Here is a 20073-nt window from a genome sequence, read left to right on the forward strand (position 1 = left end):
TAGTAATTAGCTCCCTCCATATTTACGCTCTTTGGATTCTGTTGCTCCTTTCCAGATGCTGGTTGTCATCCTGCATCCTCCTTGTCCTAGTATACACTAATGTCCCTCACTGTTATCAGCCTGTTTTTTTTACTTTTGATGTCTTGTTCTTTCTTTTGTCACAAAGATATTTAGCCTGCCCATGCCATGTCTTTTTTTTTTTTTTTTTTTAAATAAATCATGATTGGGGCACACACCACAACAATTTGGGCTGCAGTGCAGGGCCCCAGCCACCCAAACCACAGCCATCCCCATGGCAACAGTCCTGCAGACTAACCAGGCAATGGTCCCAGCGTGGAGGTTCCCCGTGAGGAATACACTAGTTAAAAATGTTAAAAGTAGAAAAATAAATAAACCTAAAATCCGAATTGAAAAGGACACCCACGTTTCCCCCCACACTGAGAAGGTTTTAAAGAAGCAACATGTACAGATTAAAAAGAATTGGGACTAAAATTGAACCTTGCTGAACCCCACATTTTATTTAATGAATTCCTGAGCAGCATGTATGCATACTTATAAAAAAAAGATCAATCTGTGAGACAGGAATATAACCGTTTAAGAACAGTACTTGAGAGGCCCACAAGACTTCTCAGTCTGTGTAATAAAATCTGGTGATCTACTGTATCAAAGGCGCTCAGAGGGGGTGCTCAGAGGGGAGCTAAAAATGTGCGGTGGGAATCTAAGCTGTTTCTCCAGAGCAACTGTCAACAGCCAGTCCCAGGCTGTTGCCAGGAACCCTGCTGCTAGTTACATTATTCAAACTTCTATTTATCTTCTGTAGCTATACACCATTTAAATACTGTTCAGAAACTTGTTGTAATATAAAACCAGGGGAAATTGAAGCAGTGGATTAAATGTACATATTAAATATTAAAATTTACATTGTATGTTTTAGTATTGACATACATGTAACTGTCAGAAAATGTGAGGATATAAAGATTAGGGAATAAAAGGAAAAGCAGCTGGTAATGTAAACATGTTTACTTGGTTAATTTTCTAATTACTGAATATTTATTAATCAACACAACTAATGGGATGATTGTAGGATATTTTATAGTAATTGAATGAGGGGACACAAATTTTACTGCATTTCCTCAAAAGTGTGGGGTACTTTTAAGATAAGTACTAGTATCAACTTTTACTGTGACGCTGTGGGAGTGGAAAAGGCCTCAGAGGGAAGTTTTAACACTGGATTTCTTAATAATGGAGCTTATTAATCCAGATAGCATACTGTGACTCTAAGTAATCAGCTCTCTTCTTCTGTTTAACGCATGATTAATATGCAAGTGTGTAAAGGTCCGCCCTGCTTGGCATCCTGTAATTTTTATCTGAAACTCAAGAACCTGCTGCAACATTAGGAAAAAGTCTTGAGTTGCCCCTTGTTTTTCTTCAGAGGAGGCAGGCTTTGTCATTGTCTTTTGAAGTGGTATTGAACAACATTTCCTAGGTTTCCTGAAGGGCTCTCAATGTTATTCTTTGGACATTAGAAGCTTTTTCAGTCATTTTCATTTCTGTCTTTGTACCTAATCATTTCAATTGCTCCTATTCAATCACAAGACTTCTGCAGGATCACTTATTTATGGCAAACAAAACAGGGGTCAAACAAACCTAAATGTCTGCTGTCATGCACAGAAGATACAAAATCATGTCTAAGCACTTTGAAAGTTTAGAAGCAAGTTTATACACCATAAAAATCTATGCTATCTCATAATTCAACTTTTTTTTATGTTATCCAAGACAGATTTAAACACAGCGGTCCAAGCAGATAAAAGCATGCCATTTAGGAAAAGAACTCTAGGGAGAATTGTGTGTGCGGCTCCTTAAGTAGCTGTGGAAAAATTCTGCAGTCTGAATGGCATATTTAACATCCAGGTACTTAATACAGTGAAGTCCACTTCATTGGACGAAATGCACCCTCCAAACCATGAGTACAAGTTACTTCCTTCTGGTCTCCGCCTATCTGTTCCCCCAGCTACTAAAAACCGATATAAGTTTGCCTTTGCACCTCTCTCCATCTATAATTGCCACGGAGAGGAAAAGGTAACTGCACAGTGCTGATGCTATTTGCACCTGTACTTATTTAATTACTTTACTATGCACTTTGTTTTTAGATTATTTCAGACCAAGCACATATGTTTGCTGCTCATATCTTATAACTGATATGTTTTATGTCCTATGCTTCATGTGATGTGACTGCTAAATATGTCTGTCTGCTGCTAATCAAATTGCCCTTTCAAGGGACAAATCAAAAAAATGAAGTGAAGTGAAGCATGGAAAAGGTTGGAAGCCTTTAAATTATTTGAGTGTGGATGGATTAAAAAGAATTGGGATCAAAACACCTCATGACAAATCCTGTTTGTGTAAGGACACATTTTGGTGTTTTTATAGGGTCATTGTGCATCACATGTTCGTTATAAACATGCTTTGTCATGGTCTAGTCTTTATTGGAGCCCAGTCTGTGTCATCATCATGAAGGTTGCTAGGACAATAGCTAAAGCAAAATGAGCTCAACTTATGTGCTGTTGCTTAGCAACTGCAAACTAGAGTAAAACAAGAAAGCAGCTACAGCTTTTGTTACCTCATGACCTTTAATTTACCAACAACCTAGCAGAAACTAACATAGGAGGACCCTGACCAGCTGAGGTATAAGTGACTTAAAAACCTTTACCAAAGTGATCACAGCAAATCCAGCATCCTTTGACTCAGCTTGTTTTCTGAGTCAAAGGTTTCCAAGTCGCTTTTCTTCACATCTTTTTCTTGGCTCACTCTTCCATTTTTATGACTTCATGAGCCAGTGTTATGTCTGCAAATAGCAGACACTGTAGCTTATAGCAAAGAACCGACTTTCATCACTTTGTCACACAAAGCCTGTCTTCAGGCCACATAACGTCTTCCAGTTTCTTCATCTACATAAAATCTCAGATAACACAGACTGACAGACATAAAACAATATGTTTTACAACATTCTGATTTCCGAACAGCTATTTTCAGAACACACAACATCATCACTGTCAAATACTCTCCAAACACAGTACATTAAAGTTACATCCAATATGCACATTTATGTTTACCTTTCAAGATAATCAATAATACGGTTCCTCCGGCAGTTAAAACGTTTATCATCTGAACAGATGAGCAGAGGATAATAATGATCAACATTCGGTGGGTATATGTGCCGTACCCAGAAGAAAAACAGCATTAGGACAATCAACATTCTCAGCTAAAACAATGACAGAAGCTTCCAACAGAATTAAAAATATGCCAAAATGTAAAAGATATTCTGCACAGAGACAAAAAAGGACTATAAGATTATATAAACTGGATAAACTGGCATTAATTTATCATTTGTCAAGTCTCCCTTGACCAGAAAAAGAGAAAATATGTACATTTCCCAGCCTGTAATAGTTTTGTCTCTACTTTATGGGACAATGAGGTACGTATGGTGGGTAGGGGTTTAAGAGGGTAAACTCGTGCTTAATTTAATAACTACTAATAGTACAGTTTCATTTTTATTGTGTTTTCTTTACTATTTTAATATATTTTAATGTGCATTGTACTTTTTTTGCTATCATCTGTATATGTGCTTTGTATTTTCTTTGTTTAATGTATTTCTGTGTGTTTTAGGGACTGCAGATGGAAATAGTTCAGAGAATCTGGTACAAAGCATATTTCCCTCTGAGATCAATGCTGCTGTACATGGTCCCTGTTAACTAAATAAACTAAACACACAAACAAAAAGTTGGCACATCTTGACATGTTGGACAAGTAAAGAAGAAAAGAACAAATGTGGGGCCTAAAGAGCTAATTACAGCAAAAAGACAGACCTTTAGTTGATCCATCTATTTATCACTACAGTGTCTGTGACGGTCTGTATGTGGGTATATTTAGGGAAGGGACACAGGTTGTTGATCAGTCTGATCAGCTTTTTAGCTTCCTGCTCGTCCTGCAACTGATGCTTCTGTATCTTCTTCCAGACGGTAGCAGAGAGAAGATGAAGTGGGAGGGGTGATGGGGGTCCATAATGGTGGAAGTGGCTCTGACGGTGCAGGGCTGTTGCAGATATCTTCAAGTGCATTATGTTTGCTAACATCTAAGCACTCTGCAACAAATGCTGTGTGCTATAAGTTATTTTCAGTTATATTTTTGTACTACATCAGAGTAATAGCATGACCTGTTACTTGCTGTTGCTGTCTGGGTTTCTTTGGTTTAGGCTCAGGTCCTGATGATTGAAACATGGGTCTCGGCATGGATGTGTTTTCTCCAACTCAAGTTACCTGCAGCTTAACAACAAAATATGGACGTTGGAATATTATGTGAATTGAATTAACCATAAATAGAGATGACCTAAAACTTGTTTTACATGACCTTGTAATACTGAAGCCATTTACAAAAGGAGTATGTGGGCCCTCCACGGGCAAATCAAGAAAATAGATATTACTTTTCCTGTGTGGATGGGAGGTTTTCATATTATAAACCTGTTTTGTTGCTTGTGCTACGTTTAAAGTCTATGATTTTATTGGATTGTTAACTTATTTACATAGAATATAAACAACAAAATCCAGAGCATGCAAACAGTTGCCAAACTCTATGCACACGTAAGGAGAGGAGAAAAGAAAAAGAAAAAAAGGGGGATAATAATACTGTTAATATAAACACATATAACAAACAGGATCAAGTTACTTTTGTTCCACCTTTAGATGTGCCATCAATTCCATCATTCAGCGCCTGTGAGAGGGTGTTGCCATCTTTTTCCACCTTCGCAAAACGAGTCACTGTGTAAGAAGTGTGGTGCCACTGGGCGGCTGAGATTTTGCAGTCCTATTGCACCACCACAGGCCGTGACAGGGTTTGGTTTAATCTTTATATATTCCACATCGTTGCAGTGACGTTGAAAACCCTCTCCTAAAGGTCCATCACCATAGGGCAGAACCAGAACATATGACTTATTTGTTCCTGGAAACAGTTTGGGGAACTTACTACTGCAGACATGGAGTCTGGGAAGTACCTTAAATCAGAGCAGCCATGAACCCAGCCAACTGCTGCCCTCCGTTATGCTGCAGACGGAGCTCGTGTTACTTTTATTATGATTTTTACCTTCTGGAGTCAAGCAGCGGATGTTAAATGACAATGACTGTATGTATACTGCTGGCCTGGTACAGACTGAGTCAGTTTAACCTGATGTCTCTGTTTATAAGACAGATTGCTTTAAAAAATGAGCAGACTTTAATACTTTTCCAGGTTTCCCTACACAGCTGATGTAACTCAGCTAAAAAGTGAGAATGATCATGAACGTATCACAGAGAAATTAACAGTAATTTTTTTAGCTTTATTATTTTTGGCACTTTTGTACTTAATCGCTCTCTTCAGAGAAATATTATACCGTTTGCTTCACTTCTCTTATATAACAGCTTTCTCTTTTTAAGCCAATTAAAAACAAGAAATGCATCATTTATAAAATTTAAACTTGTGATGCGCAGCCATCTTTCCTGCAGAGTCCTGATGGAGCCCTGCTTGCACGTAAGATGCCTTTTACATGTCTGCAGGTCCAGCAGAGTCGTTTACCCACTACATGATGGATCGTTTCACTTCATTAAATATTTAAGTGAAGATTGAGTAGAAAAAATTGAGTAGCTTTGTTATATTTTCCATGAATGTTTGTGAACCCTCAAATTAATTATGTAAAACCTTGCGAGAGGTTCTGATGTCCTGAGTTACACTTAGGTAACTGTTTATAATGTTTTTAAAACCTGTTTAGTCCTGATGGACAGGATCAGAAAATACAACATGCATCACTGTTAGCAGCTAATATAGCATCATATAATAAATTAAAGGGGTCGAGTACTTCTTATCGCTAATATATACTTTTTTTCTAATGTCTGCTTTAGTACTCTTACTAAAACCAGAATATTTCTTTAACCAGTCATGGGAAAAGAAGCTGATGCACTTCAATAACTGTGACTTACGAGATAAATTGGAGATTTAAACTGATCATCCTTAAGTGGACTCAGAAAGGCGGTAATATTTAAATAAAATTCAGTTGTTATTCTAAATTAAGGTTATACATGATTGAATTTTATTTTAAACAACTTCTAGTTCTCTAAAAGCTGATCATTTATGTCAAGAAATTGACAAATGATCAGCCATAATTCACATTTTACTGCAAAAATGATGAACCCCTGGACACCGCCGGCCTTTCCTTTGATCAGACTGATTTATTTTATCCATTTGCTTTTACTATCTCATATTCATGTTTTCTATTAATCGTTTCAATGTATTGAAAATTTTATTAGAATTTCTTTTATTCCAGTCATTTTTTCCTTTTCCTTTATATAGGTGCAAATCAATTCAGGCATTAAGGGGTTAATTAACCACAGAAAAGGATTTTCTAGTTGTTCACTAATAGAAACGGCTTGTTTTCTGGATGTAGCATACTTTTGCACTCATGTGAAAACACACAGTGATCACCACCTTGTGGGAAGACAAAAACACCACACATCTCCAGAGCAACAAAATAGATATTTTTTTCTTTTTATTTCTCGTTGAAAGGAACTTGGTAGAATATTACAGCAGAACACACATGACTGAAACAGCTGCCATTTCACGTAACACAGTACAGGAAGAAGGATGTAGTTCAATCGCATGTGTAATATTATATATATTTATATCAATAGAAAAGAAAAAAAAACTATTGCTCCCAGGTTTTTTATATGGCATTTCTCTGCTGTGTTGAAGTGGGTAAAGTAAAATTCAACGAGAGGTTTACACACCAAAGGAAGTGGGACAATGAAAGTGACATTTCCCAAAATATGGGAACGTTGTGGCTTTTTTTTTCCTTTTTTTTTTTTTTTTTTTAATATTATTAGGCTGAGAAGTAAACTTTAACTTTCTTTTGTCTATTGCAATAGAGAAATAAAACTTTAAATCGCTCTCAAAAATGGATAAATACCATTATACAGCAACCAGAATATGCAAAAGAAAAGAACACAAGGCAGCTCCACGTGAGAGCAGGCATGCAAAAACATTATCATAGTCTTTAAAAAGGAGCACTAAAGATGTAATGACTGCAGATGTTTACGTTTGCACCGTATGTGAACTGATGGAAAGCCAATTAATGACAAAACATGGTAAAAGTTGTAGACTGAAACGAGGGGACAACGAGATGTTTCCTGACAAACTACTTCAATGAAGTCGTCTCTAGAAATTGCTATAACATACTGTGTAATCAATTTGTTGTACTCTTTTTTTTTTAATTTCCTCTAAGGAATAAAAGAAATGTTAGGAAAAAGCAGGTATGAAATATCACCCTGGACAGTTGCATCCAAGTTTAGTGTTTTAAATAAGCCACTTTAGGCAGCATTATCTAATAAATGTCTCATATTTCTAAGACATATTTCAATATATCTCTTTTGAAAAATAATTCTATCTATACTTGATCTTTTTAGTTAGTAAATCTCTTCCAGTATATATATTTTTTTCTTTAGGTACAACATCCCATTGTGGGTTTTTCTTTTCGAAAAGCACCTAATTTTTTTTTATTACAATCAGACTGAATATTGCTTCAGTCATTAATGGTCTGAGTTCAAGATTAAAGGATCCAAATGATGCACCCTAGATACGTCAGCAAGGATACCCTTGAGACTATAGCTCAAGCCCGGCAATATTAAGCTTTAACTTGGAAAACTGTGACCAGTGCTAGAGGCCTGAGCTGACTTTGTCCCCTTTGACAAGTAGGTCACATTGGTCAAACGTGGCCCCGTATCACAGGAGACATCAGTTGCCATGGACAACTCGGCTGCAGCAACTGGTTGATCAGATCTGCACCCAGAACCTCTTGAGGATGCACAGGCAAAGGTAATGCTGATATACCCCAAAATACAGGTGGGATTTTACAGCCCTGAGACACAACAAGCCACGTGTGAGCAGGCCTTACCACGCCACAGCTGTTGGAGCAGGAGCTCAGCACCTGAGGGATGCCCAGGAAGGGGGAGAGAGAGAGAGAGAGAAACAGGAAGGGAGGGTGTGAGGAAAGAGGAGGAGGAGAAGGGAGGTCGTTTGGACTTATTTGGATTGTGCAGCGAATCCAAATAAGTCGTGTGCTTGTAACAGATCACCTTTACGGGACCTCACTGGGCTGAGAGGGATGTCCGGTGATTCCAGGGATGCCCCATGTAGCTGAGACTGTGTGGCTCTGGGTGTTGCGTGGTCTGTGTGGACAAGCCGTTTTGATACAGGTCACTTTAGACAAAACACACAAAGCCATGGTGAGCGATGCAGGCGCTCTGTCTCACTCTCACTCTGCTGGTTTGAGTATGTCACACGTTTCACGCTTCCTTATTATCATCATCACAGACAACAGGTCAGCGCTGAGTGAGCTCTTTCCATTGGATATCAACCAGGAAGTGGTACAGGTAACCTACTGTTGTGTCTCTGCCAAACTTAATCTGCTGGGCTACATGTGAGGTTATCAACTGGACAATCAATATACATATTTATAGATATATATTTAAATATATATATATATAATTCTTAATCAATGGGGAATCTCATACAGGGACTACTGCAGTCCGCACTCAGTTAGCTTGAACATCGGAACATGATTCTCTTACATAGACAGTGATTTCTCAGTCAAATATACTTTTTTATTTTACTCCGTTGTTTTAGCATTTTATAGTTCGATTCGTCATGCACAAAATATTCGTTCCTTTCTCCGTTATCTCTGTTTTATCTCCAGGCTTTGCATCATGTTGTCAACTTAATCACAAAAAGCCACCTCTCCCTCTCCATCAATCGTCGTCCACGTCGTCTCCCTCCGACTCCTCTCCGGCTCTCCTCTCGTACATCTTATCCCGGTGCCGTTCCTGGATCTCTTTCATTTCCTCCGCGTAGCGGCTGAACGCTCCCCCAAACTTGCTCCAAGCCTTGAAGGGGATTGTTATAGAGTTTCTGTAACTGGGTTTCACTTCGCTCACCCGTAAGAAAACTCCATACTTGTTGGATCCAACATCAAAGAAAAACCGTTTGGAGTCCACCATGATCGATGTACCCTCCGGAAGCTCGCTGTAGCCCCCAGCTCCTCCGCCGCCGGCCAGCTCATCCTCATCTCCCCCGTAGTCGTCTATCAGTTTGGCCAAAGCGTCACGGAACTCTATTAAGCCTTGGGCCGGGAGTGCTATGGTTTGTCCGGACTGTAAGCCAGCACCAGGGATGCCACCCACGCCGACTCCGAAACCGGGGCCTCTGTTGACGGTCTGTCGAATCCGGAGAAACCGACCCCGCTGGTTCTCTTTTAGGTCGAGGTAGTATTTTCGATTCTCACGCACCAGAAACTCGCTCTTCAAGGCCCGTCTAGGCCCGGTGTCATCGCCACCGGATGACTGAGCAATCTGCTCCGGGGTGCTAGGCCCAAGTTGGGCGTAGTGCTCTATGAAATCCCCCAGGTAGTCACGGAACTCTGCAGCAACTGACATAGAAAGGGTCAGCCGACTTTTTGAGCCCCCAGCACCGACCTCGGCGATTTTGATGAACCGGCCTTTGGCGTTCTGTTTTACATCAAGGTAGAAGCGTTTGTTCTGAATGTCCAGCCGCTTCGAAGCTAGCTCCTGGGTCTCCGGCTCCCGCTGGTAATGCTGAAACCCGCCACCTCCTCCCCCACCGCCGCCGCTGCTGCCACCGCGTTCACTGCCACTGTCCCCATCCGCCATCTTCGCCACCAGCAGCCCGTTTCTCCGCGTATCTTTGACCCCGAACCCCTCCCCCTCTTCTCCCCTTGACTACCGAGGCAGCGGAGGAAACCGGACGGTAAATGCTGGGCTCTGATTGGCCACCGTGACTGTCAATTACAACATCAGATAGAGCTCTTGCGTTTTCGTTCGTTTATTCTACTGTCAATCAAACAAATGTAACCGCCTTCTAGATGACATTCAAGTGGATTTTATTTACAATCCATATCGGCTATCCATGACAGTATTAAACTACTGCTTAATATGTTTCCTTATAAGATAATACGTCATGTAGTTAATTTTCTCATGGCAAACAAGTTAACATATTAAGTCTGAATAAAACTGCTTTAGTCTAAAGATGTTATAAGCGCAGTCGTCCTAAAATATAAGAATTAATTTAAATCACATCTATGCATTTTACACATTTTTGGACGGATGTCCCTGGAAGGACACTCCACACACAGTCCCGCCTACTTGTTGGTTCCGTGCGCAAAGGCAGACAGAATGATCTTGAGGTGGGGGATGGGTGGATTTTCTGCAAGCCGCTTAACGATTGGTCAAACGGAAGATTCGAAGTAACAAAACACACTCCGATTGGCTAATCGGACTCCCACGAGGGGTCGCATGCAAAAGATTTGCGAAAGGGTTTATTGTTTCTTTGCTTTCGGGAGGCGAAATTGTTTGCTATCCACTCAGTTCTACAATCAAATAAGGAGGCAAAAAATGGTATGTGAGCTTAAGTTATTGCTAGATGCATTACTCCGGGGTCGGTAAATTTGTAATGGAATGATTTTGCAATTGTGGAAAGTGCTGTTTTGAATTTGAAGAGAGAAAATTCGATCAAAATGCATGGTTAAAAAGCTTTGCTAAAAGAGCTAACTGTCAGCTAATACGATAGCATTATCAATAGCATTACCGTTGGAAGTCCTGAGTTTTATATCTTCTGTTAAAGATATCATTTAAAATCCATTACAGTACGAACACTCAGATATTTGCTCTTTAGTAGAAGTTCGTTCTTTTAAAGAGAGTTAAACTCCGAATAATTAAAAATTGCCCTTTGATTCGGTGGCTGAAAGGTTCATTAGCGGGCTAAGTTTAGCAATTTCATTGGCTTAATGATTGGCACTGAGTTACTAGTTCATTGCAAGTCTTTGTAAAACGGCCACAATGGAAGAAAATCGAAGGAAGTCGTGTGTGTGTGGTCCCAGAGCGCCCAGATGGTTGTGAGGGGAAACGTGATTATTTCGTGAATGAAAACTTGCTTGCTCGAAGCGGCGCGTCTGATTTGTAAGACGCGGGGTCTTTGACATGAACCCGCTGTCAGCTTATGTGTTCTTTTGTTTTTGGTCTGGCAAGTTACAAATTAGTTTTTCGTTTCAAATGGGCAAATTTAATACTTGGAATAATACATAGGATTTCCGGTGACCGTTATAACTGCCGCCTTTGGTTTGCATTATTTTAGATTGGCGGGAAAGCGGTCACTGTTCAACCAGTTACCCGCAACGTTATGCACTACGGACGCGATTCAATCCGGCTCTTGATTTTGTTATTTGAAGTCTGTTTTTCGTTTCTATATCTGCTTATTTAGGACATTAAAATCTAATGCAATAGAATTCTTTTTTTATATGATTATTTTCTCTAAGTTATGAAAAGCTTATTTCTGCACAAAATCCAAGTTTTTTCTGATAAATTTCTGTCAGGTTGCCCTTCTTTTTTGATTCCATGCTCAGTTATTTCCATATTCTATGATTACTCATTGCAGGCTGGTGGCAAAGCAGGAAAAGACAGCGGCAAAGCCAAGGCAAAGGCAGTGTCGCGCTCCCAGAGAGCTGGGCTGCAGGTAAATAACTGTTCATCATGTCAGTTTGTGGTTTTTTCCTGCAGGTGTTCAATGTACATCCAGCTTTATCAGAGATTATGATGCTTTGGTTTATATTAACCACTGTTTGTATCTGCTTCCTGACAGTTCCCAGTGGGTCGTATCCACAGACACTTGAAGACCCGCACAACCAGCCATGGTCGTGTTGGAGCCACAGCAGCTGTGTACAGTGCTGCCATCCTTGAGTACCTCACTGCTGAAGTAAGCTCACCCAAGTTTTGTGCATGTTTGTTACTCCTGTTTGCATGATATATTTGTTTTTTTTTTATGTAAAAATTTTTATTTTTAATCAGGTACTAGAGTTGGCGGGAAATGCCTCCAAAGACTTGAAGGTGAAACGTATCACTCCCCGTCACTTGCAGCTTGCCATCCGTGGTGATGAAGAGTTGGATTCCCTTATCAAGGCAACAATTGCTGGTGGAGGTGAGTTACTTAAATCTTTTTCCTGTCTTACGATGCAGTTTCATCCGAATTGCATGCATTTCTGTTATATTTTACTCATTTTATGTTCCCTAATTTCTGCAGGCCTGCCATCAAAAAGCTGCGGTTTGAAATATTTATTCTCACTAACATTTGGTTTATTTTTCAGGTGTCATTCCTCACATCCACAAATCCCTCATTGGGAAGAAGGGCCAGCAGAAGACTGCATAGATGCCATGTTGACCAGAAATTTCGGGACTTGGGCTTTGTTTGGACCAGGAGTTCACATTTGTTCTTTTCTATTATTAATATTATAGCAAACGAAGAGTGATTGTTAGACTTTGTGTTGTTATGTTTCCCGTTATTAGTAAAAACAAACAAAAAAAAGTACAGAAAATCCCTTAACTACAGGACATTTGTATTTTATTGTAGTAGGTTTGACTGGGGAGTTCCATGCTGAAATGACAGTGAATTTGTTTGATTGGCATCTGAATCTGTAATGTTTTATACTGAAAAAAAAAAAGTTAAAATCATTTTTTATATAAAAGATTTGTTTTGTGGTTATTTTCTTGACTTTACAATATTTGCTATTACAGGTTTTTAAGGAGATGATTGTTTTGAACAGCTAATTGGGTAAAAAACATGGTTAAATGTGAGATGGTGCTTTTTTCCTTTGGAATTACTGTAATATCTTGAACTACAAAAGATGATGTATGAAAAGTTGGATTTTTTTGTTTTTTACTTAAATGAAAATGAACACGTACTGTAAAAGTCTGCTACAGTGTTTCTGTGAATGTTTACAGCATTTTAAAACAAATCGATAAACTTGAAATTATAATGACAGTGTGATCCTCATACTATCAGAAAACACAGATTGTTGCTATATTTTCCTCACTGGAACAAAAGTCCTGCCATTTACCTTTTTATTACAAATGGTTAGTTAGTAGCTAGATATTTAGGAAAGATCTGAATTCTTCTGGAGCTTGAAGCATTTATCTGCAACACCTAAAATGTATGGGTAAACTGAACTGCCCTCACATGTCCACAGCAGAAGTCTGCCTTTTCTAAAAGTAATGTGTTTAGGACAATGACTGCGTTTTTTATTTTTGTCTGAATAAATATCCCTGGCATGTTGTACTTGACTTGGTTTTAAAACTACATGAATTTTCTTTCGTTGCTCTCCTGTATGCACAGTACAACAATTGTCCAGCAATGCATGTACAAACCTGCAAAAGAATTTTTTTTACAGTGAGTTTAGCTGCTTTTTCATCTGAAATCTTGTGTAGGAAAATGTTTTATTTAGGAAGGGAACAATATTTTAAAATCTAGCAGAATATTTTGTTGCAGATTTGGTACTGTAATTGCCTGCAGTCTCACCACAGGATCAGTCTATTAAGATTCCAGCAGAGGGAGCCAGTGGTACACTGTCATCTTAAGTGAGGTACTTCTCTACAGGATCTAGTTAATCAGCCAATCATTTGGCAGGCACTCAGTGTATTTAGTCGTGTAGACAGTCAATATGACTTGTTGAAGTTCAAACAGCACCAGAATGAGTAAGAAAGGATTTAAGAGACTTTGAACGTGACATGGTTGTTGGCCTGAGTTTTTCAGAATCTGCTGGGATTTTCACATAACCATCTCTAGGGTTTACAGAGAATGGTCTAAAGAAGAGAAAATATCCAGTGAGCAGCAATTGTCTGAACCACAATGTCTTCAGAAGTCAGAGGAGAATGATCAGACTGGTTGGAGATGACACAAAGACAACAGGAAGTCAAATAAGCACTGATTCCAACCAAGGTCTGCAGAACAGCATCTCTGAACACACAACGCGTCCAGCCTTGAAGCAGATGGGCTACAGCAGCAGAAGACACACCGCGTGCCTCCTGTCAGCTAAGAACAGGAAACTGAGGCTACAATTCACACACACTCACCAACACTGGACAATAGAAGATGGAGAAACGTTGCTGGTCTGATGAGTCTTCATTTCAGCTCCACATTCAGATGCTAGACTCTGAATTTGGTGGAAACATCATGAAAACATGGATCCATCCTGCTTTGGATCAACAGTTCAGGTTGCTTGGTGCTGTAATGGTGTGGGGGATATTTTCTTGGCACATTTTTGGGTACCTTAGTTCCAGCTGAGCATGGTTTAACTCTTAAATGAACGATCCAAGTACAAATGGGTATAAAATTTTCTTTAAAAATGTGCATATATATTTTGTTTATTGCCAGGTGATATATCAGAATAATTGTAGTGCAAAAGGTATCTACCAGGGAGCAGAAGACGAGTATCAGATTGTATACGACAGGGTTTTGAGCAAAGTTTTTAACATGAAATGATGCAGCAGGCCTCAGAACCATTATGTCTGATAAATCAAGCTTTAAAGGGTTAACCACCACAGCCTACATGAGTGTTTTGCTGACCATGTCCATCCATTTATGACCATCAGTGTACTATCTTCTGATGCTACTTCCAGCTGGATAATGCTGTTTTTGGCCCTGTTGGTTGTGGTTTTTGTGGGTTCGGCTTGCTTCCCACAGACCTCATCAGACACTATCTGATATCTGTGAAGTTCAATGCCTGGTTAAACACATCCGACTCTTGTTGTATACTATAAGCCCTTCCTGAAGTCAGTGGGTCCCACTGCTGTTCTGCTACTGTTGTCATGCTGCTGTCATGTGGGGGGTATTGACTGATGTGCAAATGTGTCCAAGTAGGTGGCAAGTGTCTTATAATTTAGCAAGTTGGATTCATTTTAAGCTGAGAATGAATTTTCTTATTCCATTCAGCATCATTATACTGTGTGGAAATATTGGGGTCATGTGACTAAACACTGAAATCCTGTTGGTTTTAGTAACAATGAAACAGAAAAATTAACACAATTTAAGATACCCGGGAATAATAATAATCTGGAATACCAGATTTGATGTTACTTTATCAGTCACAAGTTTCAGTACACAACAATGTTTGTTATGTATCTATAACTAAGTTGTGTTCATCATAGATATGTAGTATTATTACGATGCAAGGCTGTTTCATTATCTGACAAACATGTGTAGTGATAAATGGAAATTTAGTGAGTGGTGCTGTTGTGTGTTTAGCTATTGATTTTCGAGTGTATATAACTCTTCCCTCTACCACAGCGATGAGAAGAGTTTCCATGACCATTATATATATTGGCATACAGGCGCTCTGACACTAAACAGAAAATCCTTCACACTGACTGCAGTCATCCGAGCAGCTTTCCAGTCCCACAGTCGTTTTATCGTCTTGAACAAGGACAGTTCAGCTGTTTGTTGCAATTAAATCATGTGATATATTCCCACTGCCTGACATTCAAGGCCAAAATGTTGCAGTTGTTTTTGCCTTCTACTCTTCCCTTTGCTTCATTTGTGTTGCATATTGTGATTCCTCTGAAGGACGGTGGTGCTGCTGGTGTTTGTGGAACAGTTTGAAGGATAGTGCAGCCATTACAAAAGGATGTAATGTTAAGTAAGTGAAATCTTTCAGGGTAGAACCTCTAGGGAGGGAAGGGTCAAAGAGCTGATATTGTAAACTTTACAGCTCAAAATGAAAGTTGTGTGAAGCTATCACACCTATTTGATTTACTTGAACATATGTGGGAAAGATTAAAGAAAGGATACCACTGTGGTGGTTAAACTACAACCAAGGCGCATACTATCTGTGAGCAGACAACAAAACTACAGAAATCTGCTTATTTTGGGATTTTAAATCCTCCTGTTGGTTTATAAAACTAGTTAGAAGAAAAAAATTTATATGAATTGATATGATGTGAGGCAACTGTAAGACTTGATTAAAAGTAGATTTTAAAATTCAGAGTTCCTTTCTCCACCCATCACATGTCCTCCCACTTTCTCTCTGCATCTATTCCCCTGATGTCCCACTTCTCCCATCAGCTCTTGTTTTCTGTAAAGTTGTATCAGATATTTTGTTGTGTTGTTCTCTGATTCCTCTCCTGGTTATGGATTATTCCTGTATTCTGTTACCTGCTTACTTGCCGATCTCCATGTGTGCACATATTTAGCATTTTTAAAAATAAACCACCCCAACAGCTCTCTTCAAGTCTGCACAAGGGTCCTCCTTCCTGCTGTTAAAGTGGCCCTAAGGTGCAAACACAACCTGAAATAAAAATGAACACACACACAGACACATACAAGAAATTTTAAAAGCCTAAGATGCAAAAACATTGTAGAAAATACAAACACAAAAAACTATTTTCTAGTCCGTTTCTTGAGAATTCAGAAGTTTTTCTGCATTTCTAGAGAAAGTAGTCTTTTTTTTATTTAAAGCAAAGCCTTGTTTCTTATAATAATGGTATGATTAGAAGCATGATTAACTATTGTTTCCTGACAGACTAACAGTAACAAGAAATCTTTACATGTTTTCCTCCTTTGTCTTCACTGTGCTCATCAAATTATTCCCGTTGCAGTTCCAGCTGGCAGAAGGGTCATAAAATGTCTTTATTATGAGCTGCAAATGATGTGGAGAGATGAGTGATGAGACAGCAGAGGAACAATCAACTCTGAGGGTGACAGGAACAGAAAATTGGCTTATTAAAAATGTTCACTGCCACTTCTGAAGTTTTGTGTACTCACGTCATACTCAGATGTGAAATGACTCTGAAATGATGAAGCATTTTGCATCAGATCAGTTGTAGCTCCCAACCCTGCACTGATGGTGAGGAGGTTATTACAGCACAAGCAGGACTGACCTTTGCTGTAAATAGTCTAACACAAAGAACCTAAAGCATCAGATCTGAGTCACACAGATTTTCTATAACATTTTGTAGAATGACTGTCTTGTGCTTTGTTTTATCTCTATATTCAGCTCTTAAATCTGCTACTTGTCTTTGAAAATAAAACTTTAATGGCAGCTGCTTAAAGTAGCACTATGTAATTTTCCGACCTTAAAAATACATGTTTCTGATTCGTTTTGATGGCACAGTGATCTTTATCATGTACATTTCTGGATTTGGTTGCCTAGCAGCATCCCAAGGCTGAGAAATTATACTTCACAACTCTTTCTTCTGGGATGCTGTGTCACTTTACTGCTGAGTTTTGCTCGACGCACTGTATCCCATGCCAGCAACTGGATATCAACACACCCACTGTTTTGGAACTAGCACTGTGGCTGATTCATCAAAGAAACACAAGAGAGAAAAGGACAGAGCAAAGGATGAGACAAGAGTCAACATGACCGACTGACTGGAGAGAGTTCAGAGTGCAGGAGGGATGCAAGATGGATGCTGAATTAGGCGGCATTAGGGGTACCTCACTGAGAAAATCTGCCAAACTTCAGAAGTGATTCTTTAAAAACCAAGATTGACATTTTGTAGCCCAGAAACTGGTTTTATTAGGCTATATTCATGTAGTCAAGCACAACAGTGGTTTGAACTAAATGCCAAATTACCTCAGTTGGAGGTGATTGAATAGACTAAAACCCTGTTTCTCAATAAACTGAGATGCTGTGTAAAGTATAAACAAAAACAGAAAGCACAAAGCTAACATTTTAAAGCCCTTTTTCTAATTAAAAAATATATGAAAAGATAGTAGTTCAACCCATCCACCCATCCATCCATCCATCCATCCATCCATCCATCCATCCATCCATCCATCCATCCATCCATCCATCCATCCATCATTTATACCTGCTTATTCCAATGTACAGGCTTTTTCGGGTGTGGTTTGGGAAGCTCAGGGTTGCATCGACTCTTTGCAGATGACACCGTTCTGTTGCCTTCTTCAAACCATTACCTACAGTTCACACAGGAGAGGTTCACAGCCAAGCAGTATCTGCAAAGTGGCCTGGAAGCGAGCATAGTTCTCAAATAAAAATGAGTTGAGTCCCCCCATTGAAGGGGACATTTTGCCTCAAGCAGAGTGCTTTTGTTCATGAGAGATGGAGCAAGAGATGTACAGTTAGGTTACAGCTTTGTAATGAGGGTATTGCTGTGGTTCTGATGAAGAGGTAGCAAAGCTAAATGGCAAAGCCTTGGATTTACTCATCAATTTCTCGCATATGTTTGTCTGCAGAGTCTAGGTCTCTACATCCTTTCAAAAGCTCAAAGTTGACCGTAGCGAACTGGTAATGACTGTTGTTACTGGGCTGTTATAGAGAACCTCACCCATTTCATACAAGTCATTCCAAGGCCAAGTTCCAAAGTCAAAAACAAAGAAGACATTCAACACAAATGCATCTAAGCAGACAGTGAAACTGTGTTCAGACTGATGTCTATATAACTGAATTACATTTGGCATTCTTCTTATGTTGTTCCACAAGCTGCTGCCTTTAATAAAAACCTGTTTGGTCTTTTTTTTCATCTTCTTTAATCATATCCAATAAAATATTTCTTAGACTGATTATTAAAATCTGAGAATAATGAGAAGCCATTATTTGTTTTTTATCTTCCTTTATGATTGGGGTAATAGGCAGTTGTAACTCAAAATATTCACTAATGAACCCATTAGGATCAGAGTGAATATACCTAGTTTCCTCCTTCTCAGCTGAACAATAACCAAACATAACAAGAAAGCCAGTGCCTGCAAACCGCCCAGTATATATAGGCCATACACTACTCACAAAAACTTAGGGATATTTTTGGGTGAAATTTACAGAAAATATAAAATGTTGTTGCTATACTGATATTATATTATGAATGTAGGCCATGTCAGTAGGATCATGTCATGGTAATTCCTTCATCTATAATTATTTACTAAAACAAACACTAACAACTGCAGTGGGTATACCTAAATGTAAAATGTTAATGTATTATTACCTTGTCATGTGTTTGATGTCGTCTTGGTCTAATGAAGTGAATGAACGATGATGAAGAGGACTGTTTAGATACAAGCTGTCATTGAACCAGAACATTTAGTGGACCTTTCATGGCTCAGACACTTTTTTTTTTTTTTTTTTTTTTTTTTTTTGTGGTTAATCATCTTGTTAGAGAACAGTTTGTTATGAAATGAGGACTTAAACACTAAAAAGTTGTACACGTGCATTTAAAAGTCAAATATCCATAAATGTTTGTGAGTAGATAGATAGATAGATAGATAGATAGATAGATAGATAGATAGATAGATAGATAGATAGATAGATAGATAGATAGATAGATAGATAGATAGATAGATAGATAGATTATTTAACTTATGTTGGTGTTTTTTTTGTTGCTTTTATTCAGTCTGTATTAGTATAAACTAGTATTACATTGTCATTCAACCACCAAGTTATCACCTGTCCTTTGTTACTTACCCTCATACACTCATCTAATCACCTGTCTCAGTATATTTGTTCTTTAATTTTCATTGCTTTTAACCACCTCTTTTGAGCTTTATAATGGTCAGTTTTGTGTTTTTTTCTATCTCTTTGTAGTTTTTATTTTGGTTTGAATTTAGCTTCTTGGATTCCCTGCCTTGCCAGCACCTTTTTTTTTTTTTTTTTTTTTAATGAAACTGAGTTTGTCAGTTTCTTGCCTCCTTCCTGCTGAATCCTGCATTTCCCTTCAATCACCTCAGAACATTTCAAAGCCATCAAATATCTGTAAAGGTTTTTAGTCCACATTTATGATTTGTGTAAAACTGACATGCTAGTAGGCTACAAAGACTATCACTGTGACAACAGCAGGTATTGATTTGCATCAAATATGGCACCGATATAGATGATTTGATCCTGCAGATTTACATTTTCTCACTTTAACTTGTTCAGTCAATCTCAGGTCAGCACAAAGTTGGAAACAAGGCTGCTGCCAACCCGGGAACCCTAATGCATGAAGGAAAGCTTTCTGTGATTGAACGGGACATCAGATGTGTTGTCTACAGCGTGGGCCTCTGTGGAAACACATGAAAGATGAAGTTGCCTCACATCTTCAAAGAGCAAGAATCATCTGTTTACTCTTCCATCTCTCTTTGTCTCCATCTTACAGTTTTCCTTGGAGGGTGGTGGGAGGGTGGCAGCCCGAGGTCAACCTTCACCTCCAATTCTGTTGTACAGGCGGA

The 20073-nt window shown here is 38.9% G+C and overlaps 2 protein-coding genes across 2 annotated transcripts; one reads left to right on the forward strand and one right to left on the reverse strand.

Moving 5' to 3' along the window:
* Positions 1-7288: 7288 nt before the first annotated feature.
* LOC121648723 (transcriptional activator protein Pur-beta) lies at positions 7289-9784 on the reverse strand. Its single transcript, XM_041999010.1, has one exon. It carries the CDS (start codon positions 9738-9740, stop codon positions 8823-8825), a length of 918 nt encoding a protein of 305 aa, XP_041854944.1. The 5' UTR covers positions 9741-9784; the 3' UTR covers positions 7289-8822.
* Positions 9785-10341: 557 nt separating this feature from the next.
* LOC121648724 (histone H2A.V) lies at positions 10342-13199 on the forward strand. The gene is made up of 5 exons (XM_041999011.1): positions 10342-10484; positions 11521-11598; positions 11725-11838; positions 11931-12060; positions 12227-13199. Exons 1-5 carry the CDS (start codon positions 10383-10385, stop codon positions 12286-12288), a joined length of 486 nt encoding a protein of 161 aa, XP_041854945.1. The 5' UTR covers positions 10342-10382; the 3' UTR covers positions 12289-13199.
* The last annotated feature ends 6874 nt before the right edge of the window (positions 13200-20073 follow it).

The sequence above is a fragment of the Melanotaenia boesemani genome, chromosome 11 (assembly GCF_017639745.1).
Source record: "Melanotaenia boesemani isolate fMelBoe1 chromosome 11, fMelBoe1.pri, whole genome shotgun sequence".
Lineage (NCBI taxonomy): Eukaryota > Metazoa > Chordata > Actinopteri > Atheriniformes > Melanotaeniidae > Melanotaenia > Melanotaenia boesemani.